The sequence below is a fragment of the Condylostylus longicornis genome, unplaced genomic scaffold, assembly GCF_029603195.1.
Source record: "Condylostylus longicornis isolate FDR11 unplaced genomic scaffold, ASM2960319v2 ptg000018l, whole genome shotgun sequence".
Taxonomy (NCBI): domain Eukaryota; kingdom Metazoa; phylum Arthropoda; class Insecta; order Diptera; family Dolichopodidae; genus Condylostylus; species Condylostylus longicornis.
Genome location: NW_026577987.1, coordinates 7,019,395 through 7,031,957, shown reverse-complemented (window position 1 = coordinate 7,031,957; position 12,563 = coordinate 7,019,395). Strand labels below are relative to the sequence as shown.

The following is a 12,563-nucleotide window of genomic DNA, read 5'->3' as shown; positions in this document are numbered from 1 at the left end:
ATTTAAGACTGTTACGAATAAAGCAAAACTGTTGTACGGTTGGAATGTTCTCCTCCTTAAAAAGGAATGCATTAAATATTTTGTGTGAATTTTTTAGTAATTAAGTTTTTAGAACCTATAATATTCATATTGTTATAAAAAAGGTGATCTTCTGTTCAGTATTTTATTGAATGTTAAAAAACCTTAATTTTTTTTGTTATTTGTGTCAAAAAAATTAATTTAAACCTCAAAATGTTTTTTTTACCAATTCAAAATTACAATCTCTTCAATGTTAATTTTATTTTTTCTTAAATACATTCATAAAATCTTATTTTCCTATATTTTTTTTTAGCATAAATTTCTAAATTATTTTCTATATATTATGCAAATATTTAATTTATTTTCTAATTTGATTTTGAATCATTTGTATTAGCATTAGTATTTGAATTAATGGACGGCGGCCATTGCCTTTTAATAACAGCAAAATGTGTCATTTGAAATGTATTCGTTTGTGAACAACGTCTTTCTACCCAACCCGTTAAACAATAACCCATATTATAATCTTCCATTGTTATATTTGAGCTTAAATATAATTTAAAATCTGAATCACCTAATTTCTTTTTAAAGGAACCCATAACAAGTAAAGAACCTTTTTCAATGCATAACATTTTAGCTTTTGTTGAATAACGTTGCGAACCAGTTATTTCGGTAACTTTACAACGATTTGGTTGCCACCATGATGGTTTTATAGTCCAATAGCTTGATGCAGCACTACGTGCCCAACTTTCTTCAGGATATAAAAGGATCTGAAATGAAAAAGAAAAAAAATAAGAAAATACAATAATAATTTAATAAAAAAACAACGAACACCGAAAATGAATAAAAAATTCATTTCGAAAAAAAGAAATGTAAATTTATTTATTGAGAGAGAAAAGAAAAATGAACAAAGAGAATAAAACATAAAAAAACAAAAAAAAAGGAAGAAAATTAAACAAGAAAAAAAGAAAATCTCTCATGCATAAAATAATTGAAAATCCAAGGAAAATGTAGTGAGCTGGTAAATTCTAGGATATTTTTTTTTATATCCTAAAACATTATGAGATTTTAAACATGTGTACATATGTGTTTTTATTTTTAATGATTTTTTATTTTGTTATTTTTCTCATAGATCATAAATAAAGATACGAAAATATTATAAAGAATGTACAGGTTTTTATATTTCTGTTCATATCGCGTCGAAACTATATAAGAATGGTAGATTCTTAAATTATTTTGGCGGTTTTTCCTTGTAATATGATCGCGGTACCATTAAGCAAATGCTGGTTATTAAAATAAGTATAGAAATTTCATGAAAATAATAAAACAAAAATTAGGGAAATTTATTGTATTAAAGAGTTGAAAGAGTTTAATATAGACAAAATGGAATTATTATTTGCATTTAAATACAAAATTTTACAGCTCTATATTTTTTATAATTTTAAATATAAAATATATTTTTTCATTTGAAGGTTTCCCATTTTAAATGCTAACGTACTATTTTACTTTTAGGTATTTCAAATTCAAGCATTTTAATAATTTCATTTTCAACCAGGCTTAGATGCATTCACAGACACTGGTTGTGGCATGTAAATTTGAGATATTGCTCCAGAAAAACTTACTCGGTAACCGAAGCATGGGAGCAAGTGAGAAGTTTATAGGCAAGAACTGGGCGTTTACGTAGGAGTAAGGAAAGGCACAATAGATGTTTTAGGTACCGGTGGATCACCATCTCAATTGTCAATATACAATATGCATTTTCATTATGAAAGGGTTTATGCAAACAGGCCGGTTTTTAAAAGATTAATATTTAAATCAAAAGCTTGTTTTGAGAAAGTAGAAAATAACTAACAGGTAAGGTTTCTTTTATTTTTTTTTTCTTTTATTTTGCTTTAAAGTTATAAAAATTATTAACAATTTAACTGAACTATATGAATAACAGTGATGTTCAAAGGAAACTCGTTTTTACATTCAAAATTGAAGACTCCATATTTTTGACTCGAGATTTTATGACTGGAAAAGTTAAAGCTTTTATTAATTAGGCAAAGTCGATAATTAGAATTTTATTGTATACGGCTACATTCAGCTTCACAAAAGATTAAAAAGTTTTGGACCTTAGTACTTTAAAAATCTTCTAATTAAAAATCGTTGTAATTGTTTATTTACACTAAAAACCCGATTCTGAAGACAGTTAACATAACAAATTCATGCAATTGAATCTTCAATTACTAATTATTTTGGAAAATCTCATTATTTCATTCTTCATGTGAAAAATAATTATGAAAAGTATTTTTAATGAAAAATATATTGGATTAATTTATTTCGTTATGTTAGGGTTAGGGGTATTCTTAATTTGAACCTTTGTTCAAATAATTTTGATTCATAAATTTCATAAAATTTATGATTGAAAAATTTAATTTATTCAATTTTCATGGAAATGGAAAATTTAATTTTGTATATGCGCAACTGAATATGACACGTATAGCGTTGGACGCCACTGATCATTAAAGACAATTTCATTTTAGTGTTGACAATTCAATTATGCTTATATGAATTGGAATATTAACAAAAATAAATTAAAACATTTATTGATTTACAAAATAAAAAAATTGTCAAAAAAAAAACAAAATATTTCAATTTGTAAAAATTTTTTTACAATTTTCATTTTTATAATCCACGACAATAATACAACAATTTCTAATACATACATATTACTGTTTGAAGGATCAAAGAAATAATTTATATACGATTATCATTTGCATCTTTACTTCTCCCACTTATACGCTCATATTTTAAGAAAAGAATTTTTTATTTTGTTAAAGAGAAAAAAATAAAAATAAATTCAAGACAATCTTTATTCTCTTTGCTCAATTTTTAACTTATTTGCTCAATTTTTGTGAGGATGATAATGATGATGATAATGATGATGGTGACCCTTTAAATTTAGATAGAACTGATTATTATTACTATTATAATACAGTTAAGATGACTTAATAAAGTTAAAACCAAAAATTGTTATTGAAAATGTGGTTGAACAGGAGGAAAAATTCAATTCATCTCTACAAAAATCCAACATTGTAATAAAAAATTTAAAGAATAAGAAAAAAATAGAAAATATAAGAGTAAAATAAAAATAATAACTCAAGAGAGAACGAATCCCTTTAAGCAGTAAATCGTTTTTTATCTTGACATAAATTCTTTTTGATGTTTTCTTCTCTTCCTTTTCTCTCTCCCTGTACATAAGATATTTTACCATATTACCATTTTACAAAACTATTATAAAGGATATTATGTTTCTCTTGTTCTTGTTTTTTTTTTTTTTATTTTTTTTCTTTTCATAATGCATATAAGGTAAAGGTATCCTTTTTTGCAGAGCAATATAAATATAATGGGTATAAAATATTATTTATAATTTATGTTAGTACGTTTATGTGTATGTATTTATTTAAATATTTATATAAAATTTATACATATAAAGAAATAAGAAGAAAATTTATAAAAAATTTGCTTAAAATTTTCAAGCAATAAAATAAAATAAAAAACGGAAGAAAAACAAACATGAATATTTTCTCAAATATCCTTTTTAAATTCTTTTGGGAGAAATTAAATTTCCCGAAAACAATTTTTTTTATTTCCTTTTTTTTCTTAAATTTTTTATTTGGCCCTCTTAAAATTGGTTTATTACTTTCGAGGAAGAAGACCTGATACATGAATTAAATTGCTGTTAATATATAAAATTTAAATTTTTTATTAGTTTGTTATTTTTCTCCCCCTCTCTCTCCTTTCATGCATCATTTCATACTACATTTTTTTTCCTTTTAAAAATTGAAGGTTTTTCTGCGAATATTTCCGAGATAACCATTTTTTTTTGTTATTTTAATTAACTTGAAATTTGGTTGACAATTTTAAAATTTAAAATTCAGAAATTAAGCGAGACGTGGTGAATCAAACCAATTGTAAGGCCTGGAAAATTGAGAATTTTAATGAGTACCGTACTTAACTTAAGCCATATAGCCAAAAAATTTTTAAAATTGTAAGACTATTGACCTGATTACTTTCCATTATTTAAAAAATTTTTTTGTTACATTATAAACCGTGAATTTTTTTAAGATAGATGGACAGATATTGCCAAATCGTATATTTGTGCCCAAAGTATATACCTTAAATGTGTCTTTTAAGAGCGCTATCAGCGGAACTGTAAATTTATAATTATCTTTTAGCAAAGCTGTTCAAAGCAAACATTATCCTGCATGACTATTTTGCCTAAATTATTATAGATTTTCTTCTAATTCATTTTGAATGTGAGATTTTTTTGTTCTGAGTATGGAATTTAATTGTTCGAGTGAATTAACCTTTAAAAATTGATCTACGTACACTAGAAATGAGCACCTATGCCAGAACTGTAGTTTCTTCCTCTTCCCATGCGAAGAATGTATATAATGTAATGAACAGATAGAATGACGAAAAACCTACATTAAGGTATTGAAGTAAAAATATTTAATTTCAATGAATTTTGAAAAGGTATACCCTTTTGGCTTATCCAAAATCCTTTTGGCTTATCCAAAAGATCTTAAGCATATCCAAGATCTCACATCCACTAATATTTTTTTAGTATATTGCAAACAGATTTTGAAATCTCCGTAAACACTGGTGTTGATCTTAAAATAATTTTTATTTTTAGATAAAAACCGTTATAATTTTATATTTCCTTTGAAGACAAAATCAAAAGTTTGCCATCAGAGATAAATTATATAATGAATTTATTAATTAAAGAACATGTTCTTCATAAGGATCATTTCATACTATAACAACTTATGAAGAAGCTAATACAGATATGAATATACATTTATGTGTAGGCTATAGGCAGTCATATAATATGACACTTTTATATAGTCTTTTCTTATTTAAAGTTAAATTAGAAGGAAATTCTGTCTTATATACACTTGATGAGCGTCTGTATGCGAAAAGGATATAATATTTTTATGTAAATTATTTGTAAGTCATTATTAAGGTCGTATTAATCTTCTTAACTTTTTTCATCAGCGCACATTTAAAGCAATTTATCTTCATCAAGTTCTTTTCAGATTGAAATTATTATGCATTGCGTTGCACAATAATTTAAATTATTATAGAGTAATTTTTAAAAGAATGCGACAATTTTGTTTTTTTTTTTTATTTCTGCTGTTACATACACACACATAATATGTAACTACACTTGTATATTATAAGGATAAAATAAGGAATGCTATGTTCAATGGTTTTGATAGATTGTATTTTAAAAGAAGAGTGACATTTAATTAAATATTTTTGATGTAACTTATCCATTTATGTTAGATAATTTTAAAAAATGTGAAAGAGAGTTGAAAAAAGAAGTTAAAAAATTTTTTTATCACTGTCTTCTATACTATTTTTTTAGTTGAAATATTGAGTTTTGTTAGAGAATGATTATTTGCCTTAAATTTATGGAGAAGAAATGAAGGGTAAATTTTTTTTTCGATACTTTTAAAACTTTCTTAATTGTTTTACAAATATTGATTTTATGAATTAAGTGTTGAGTATTTCTTATATGGTTTTTAAATAATAAAGAATATTAAATTCAATTATTTTCTTAATAAAATCTAGTCAAACCAAAGATATGATATCGATTTCGTCTGATATTTTTTATATTTAGTATGAGAACATAGATTGAAAGAAGCATTAACTTAATGCTCGAAGAAAGGAGCGTTTCTAGATCATTTTAAGAAAGACCTTTACTTAAGATGCTTTTAAAAGGATTTGAATAATTTACAGTTTCGAAAAAGTTAATTGAAAATTTAAAATTTTAAGAAATTTCATAACAAAATAAATAATTTATTTGGCGCAGTGTCTATGAATTTATTTGACACAGTGTTGAAAGCAACGGAAACTATTTTCGAAGTGACTAAATCAATAGATAAATGGCGGACGATGCGAACCGATTGAAACTATCAAACAACATTTTTTTCAAATGCTTGAAATAGTTTAAGAGGTACGAATTACATCAAGAGTTCTCAATAAGCACTTCCAACAAGCATTTATTTGAAGCAAATAAAATATATTTCTTTGACTGAATATTGAGAGCAATTCTACACCAACCATTTTCTTCACCATACTCTTAAAAAAGTTGTATCTCTAGCATCAAGTCATTCACAAAGGTTTAACCCATTTTTGATCATCTGTGGCTAACCAATGGTATTTATTGTTCCATACCTTTCTTAATAGCCTTATATGCAAATAGGTTAAGGATATTTTGTAGTTCATAATGTGAATGATACACAAATGATGGCAGTTTTCATAAAACATAATTAAAATTTGAATATTAGCATTCACTTACAAGCAAATCGCGGCATAAGGAATTTTTTCAGAATGAATTTAAATTTAAGATTTTGTTGATTAGATGTAAAAATAGAACTAAATAATTTCAGTCGTTAAATTTTTTCGAAGACTTTCAAAATGGCTTTTGTTTCGAATTTGATAAAAATGTCCATACTACAAGTATTTGCATCAATATTTTCCTTATCATATCTGCTTTTTAATTAAAATTTGGAATAATCTTTTTATGATATATTTCTTTTATACACGCAATGAAGCATTTATTTCTTATTTCATATTGGAAATGAATCGAAAAATTGAATTTAAATTTTTCATTTTTTGAAATATCAATTTAATTAAATTAGTTTCTTTCAGATATTTTGAATAATATGCAATTGAGTTCCAAGAATCAGTTCCATTCTTTTATTTTCTTCATTTTGCAGATTTAATCTTTTTCCATTTAAATTCAAAACGATAATATGAAATCTAAAAAAAAAGATAAGGTCCTAAATACTATAATTGTTATTTCCGAAAAAATTAATGAGTCACGCGAGCTCGATTCTTTTAAAAATGATTCAAATGTTAATCTTCAAAATGTAAGACCGTAAAAATAGTTATACTTTGTAGTACTTTGTCGTAAATTTGTGTATGTTAACTATACCGGTTACGACTCTTCTGTCAAATAAAACTATTCCCATATTTTACATTGCACTATTTTTTGCAACGGAAATTTGTTTTCAGTGACAAACAACCTTAGTTTTAGTTTTTTCAAAATGATACGCTGATATTAATTGCATGCTTAATATTTATAATGCAATTTAAAGAAAATTATCTCCTATATTTTTTTAAAAGATTTGAGCAGCCTGAGTTACACATTTGATAAGTTTTAAACTTGAAAACTATAAATTAATTTATGGAAGCTGAATATAAGATCCTAAATCGTCATACACCAAAATATACTTTTAAGCTACATATAGGTCACTGCTGAGTAGGATGGTATTCATTTACTAGAATTATATAATTTAATGATGGAAGTTGAATATTGTTTAAATTTTGTAAAAACTAACAAAAAATGTTTATAATTTTCGTATTTGTATGTAAATAATTTTGTATAGAGATTTTTTACATAGGGAAGAGAATATAAGGTTGTTTTAGTTGAATAAGTAAAATAATTTTCAAAGTTGCCTTTTAAAATTTTATCTTTTATACTTGAATATTTATACAACAATTCATTTAATTTAAAAGACAGTAAAAATTCTTAGATTATTTGAAAAATTTTTCAGTATGCGCTTGCCACATAAAATAAATGTTCCACCTCAATTATTTTTGAAGAATTTTCAAATTTTTCCTCCTTAACTATTATGAAAATTATTCTGTTCTTTAAGAATACAAGTATATCTTAAATAAATTAAAAAAAAAAATTGGGGAAAATTAAGGAATAAAAATTAAAAACAAAGACGGTGAATTTTGAAGACATAGATGAAACCCTTATAATTTAAGGACTAGATTTTGTTTATTAATTTAAAATATAAATTATTCTAATTTATCAATTATTCTAGGTTCGAGAATTTGTAATTTTTCAGAGTTTTAAAATTTAAGGTATAAGCAGAAATGATTGTAGAATGGTACAAAAAAACAGGAATGATGAGAAATAGGGGTACAATTTATTTGTACTTATGGAAGAAAGCACACAACCAAAAATTAAAAAAATCTTTTATAAATTAAGTAAGATCTAAAAGTAATGGACGAGATGGTTCTATTGCACCAACCATTTTCTAGTTATTCTTGGTCAATTATAAAAATTAATTTTTTAAAGAGTTAAAAAGTAGAAGCAGTTGCTGCAATAGGGTTTCAAAATGTAATTTTTGTAGGTTATTAATGGGCTATTAATAAGCTAATAGACTACTATTACGCTGAATGCCTCACTTGTGAAGTAAGAGTGTTATTAATAAAAATTCTCATTAAATAAGGTAAGGTGAGTATTGTGCGAAATATTCATTTGCAATTTTAAAACTCCTTAATCGTATTAATGACGTTAAAAACTTTACACCAAAGAGAAAATAAATTCATTTTAAAAAACTTTTTTTTTTAATTTCAAAACTCCAAACCAACTATGGTTTTCCTTAGTAAAAAAAAACCATGAGAATCAAAAAAACAGAAATTCTTAAAAGCGTGTCGTAAAGTTGACTAAACCCAATTTCTTTCTATCTTTTTTAATTTTATCTCTTAATTAGAAAAAAATCTGATGTGATCAGCACATAACCGACTGCAATGTATATTATCTGAGTGTTACAGATTATGAGGATGTTGGAGATTATGAAAATTCGTTTTAAACATTTTTTTACAGTTCTAAGGACATTAGTAAGCTTTTGGCTAATATTCCTCGAAAAACAAAAATTTGGCTATTAGTGGAGTTCCGCTGCATGACATTCGAATTCCATCAATTCAAATAATTCATCAATTCCATCAATTAGTGAATCTGAAAAAAAATTTAGGTTCATTGTTTTGACAGCTCGATTTTGAATTTTAACGAAATTGGTAGATCATTTCCTCTTATAAGCACAAAAATTTAAAATTGACCCGAAACAGGTCGAGTTTCCTGACCTATATCCTAGAAGTTGATTAGTCCACCGGTTTAGATGGACTTGAGATACCCGCGTACACAGACACACAGACTGATCGACATCTTTCTAAAAATTGTTTGTTTACGCTTCCCTACTATGGAGAAGTGCGTTCCTACCGAAAATTCGATATCCGAAATTTGGCGCTATCACATGACCCCTCATATAGTGTGCAATGTAGACGGTAAAAAGAAAGTTTAAATTAATGAATTATTTTTTTATTTTTTCATTTTTCTAATGTCAGAATGAAATGTGCCTTTATTTTATTTTTATGGCAAGAAAAAGTTTAAATTGTTGTTTCCTAGTGACGAATGAGAATGCTTTGCTTTAATGTAGGTCATAGTGCGGTTAAAGTTAAAGAAATGAAAGTGCTTGCATAAGTAGTTAAAATTTTAAATAAATTTAATTTGATGTTGCACTAAAGTTTTTTTCTCGTCCATTTTTTTGTTTTTTAAAAAAGAAAAGTTAAATTTTGTTTTAAAAGTTTTTTGTTTTCAATTTATTGCATTTTTTTTTTTGTATTTTTGTGTAAATTTCCAATTAAATTTAAATAATTTACAAAAGTTTTGTATTTAAAAATAAGAGAGTCAAAAAAATGAATAAAATTAAAAAAATGTTTTTTTTTTTTTACAGCAAAAATCAAAAAATTTACACATTTTCTGTGTTTTTACTCTAGAAAAAGGAAAAATTTCTTTAGAAAATTAATATTGAATGTTTTTTTTGAAATTTGAAAGAATTGTTGTTAATATTGGGAAATTGTAAGAAATAATGAAGGGTTAATGAAGCTTTCTGAATAACAGTTTTTTTACTCAAATTTTAATCTTTGAACTCAATGTACTATTTTAAATATTTTGCTCTTCGTTCGAAGCTATAGGTACTTAAACAAAATTGCAATTAAAGCTGATTAAAGCAATGATTTGTAAAATAGTGCAGTTTCATTCAAATTTCTATTTCTAATAGTCCAACAGCTGTTATCATTTTGAGTTCCGGTATTTTCATTGCATACTTTTAGGGGAAGAAGCAACAAAAAAAAATAAGTTTGCATTTTATATTATTGATCAAAGTAGGTTAGTTGAGCCATGAACTTTACAAAATCAACTGTATTAATTCAATGTAAAGTTTTTATTTACAAAAAGATATATGCAAATGTCCCATTCTAATCCATACCCATTTATTGATGTATAAAGAAATCTGAATAATTTCTGCTACATACCAAAACCAAAAACGATATATAATTTTTATCATTCATATATTTACGATTAACATTATCAGATTACGATTACCAATAATATTTTATTTTTTGGTAGGAAATGTTATTGTAATATTTATATGGATTCAGTTTTTTCATACTTTATCATCATTTTGAAGATATTAGTAATAACGATTATAATATTTTTTTTAATCCTGTACAGATTCCGTTTACTATACAGTCACAAATGGAATTTTGAAGTACATATATGCTATAGTTATGAGGTATTGTATGCGACGCGGCGATTTTTTTCTTCTTAATTATTTGCGAAAATTTTAGGCGATCAACTGATTTCGGTCATTATATGCTAAGAAAAAAGTAAATTACAAAAAAAACCTGTAAAAATTATTACTAGAATAAATTGATTGACCTCACTGAGCTACTCTAAATTCCACATTGAAAATGTATATATAGCTTCACTTAGAATTATTAATACCCTCAATATAGAGATAGTTGTAAGAAAACAGGAATTTCGAGGAAACCAAGCTGTGGGCTCAAGTTGTAGAGTTTAAATATAAAAAGATTTTTAGAATTTAGATGGAAATTAGAAATTTTAATATTAGAATACAATGTTCATTATTTTAATTTAATTTCTCGAAAATTTCATTTTAAATTTTTATATTATTAGAAATTTATGTTTAAAATTTGTAATTAAAATTATACCGATTTCAATTTCGTTACATATCACCTTAAAGGCTAATAAAGATTCGAAACAGAGAAAAAAAATCTTTGAAACAATCTCTTGCAAAATTCTGTTTTTAATTTAGAGTACACATTGGAGTGGGTGGTATTCATAGGAGACTTAGTTATGGTATAATTAACAAATTCTAACTAGACATATTTGAGGAACAAAAGAGAAAAACAAATGGTGATCAGGTTTGCAATTTTTAAACGAAAATTTTTAAATTTCTCTTAGCTTTCAGTTAACCAATTCTAATTTAAAAATTTTAATTTCAAAAACTTGATTTTAAATGAAAATTTATTTGAAAATAAATTTAAAAAAAAATCTTAAAAAATTATGAGGAACAAAGAATTAAAAATCAAATTAAACAATTTTAATTTGATAAATGAGATCGTAAAAACAAAAAACAGAAAAAATAGAACAAAATTAAGGAATTAAAATTCTCTGAAGAGAAAAAATAAAAATAAAATCTTTTAATTAGCTAAATTACATTCACATGCACACAAGTAATTCACATAGAGTGTATATGCAAGTATTTTCTCTAATTTTCCATTTTTACTTTTATTTTTTTCTTTTATTTTTATTAAATACATCAAATGAAAACTAGATTAAATCTTGATGGTATTTAAAGAATTTTAGATCCTTTTATCCTTTTCTTCAAATAATAATAATAAGAATAAAAAAGGAAAAACTCAATTTATTTTTTATTTTAGCAAATTATTGCTCATTTGGGGGCTAAAATTCAATCTTGATGTTTTTATTATTCTTAAATCATATTCTATTATAAGAATATATGTAAAAATTTTTAATCTTTTTACTGTACTCAAATGTACATTTAAACATTAAAATATGGAAATGTTTGTATAAAATTGTACATTTATACATTTAGGGATGCCATACTTGCTTTTTTCGATTTCATTTATAAGTTTTAATAAAAGTATAGTTGCATATTTCTTGCCATATTTCGAATATGTTTTTTGTTTGTCAAACCGAGAAATTATTTATTGTACTCGTATAACGAACGACGTAGTAATATTATTTATGTGTCGAGGGTTTTCTGACAGAACATGACATCCACATTTTTGATATTTCAAGTAAAACATGATTGAAATTTTCTATATTTCAATGCTTTCTTAGAAAATTTTATGATCTCGAATAACTTGATATGTAATTTTGTCAGAAAAATTTTAGTTTGTTTGAACAATTGGTTAGTTATAATGTTCTCCAAAGATATGTTTTAAAACTACTGGAAAAATTAATTATGTTTTTTTAGCATTAGAAAGCGCGGTAAAATTTTAACTAATACTGCATTCATAATTTTTATTTTCCTAAATGTAAATACCATGTTCTAATAGAAATCAGTAGATATGTATATATGAATGTGGAATGTAGTTTGTACATATTAATCGTTTGCTTCGAGTACAAAATCTTTCGTATATCGGATGAGAAGTAAAAACTCTAGCATATTTGACACCTATAGTTTCAAGAAAATTTCTATTTTTGATTCTCTAAACAATGATATATAATATTGTAATTATTACTGAATCACTCTGTATAACACGTGCAACTGAAAACATTTTTAACAATGTGAGATTTTATTAATTTAAAAACTATCTAACACTGGTAATTAATGTTACATATAGTAAAAATTCTATCCAAAGTTATT

At 24.7% G+C, this 12,563-nt stretch overlaps 1 protein-coding gene across 1 annotated transcript in view; it reads right to left on the bottom strand.

The window, feature by feature from the left end:
- Positions 1-214: 214 nt before the first annotated feature.
- Positions 215-12,563, bottom strand: part of LOC129606364 (homeobox protein 2) — a 44,665-nt gene continuing 32,316 nt past the window's right edge. The window contains exon 2 of the mRNA XM_055516668.1: positions 215-785. Within this exon, the coding sequence (XP_055372643.1) occupies positions 384-785 (402 nt within the window). The 3' untranslated portion in view covers positions 215-383. The remainder of the gene's footprint in view (positions 786-12,563) is intronic.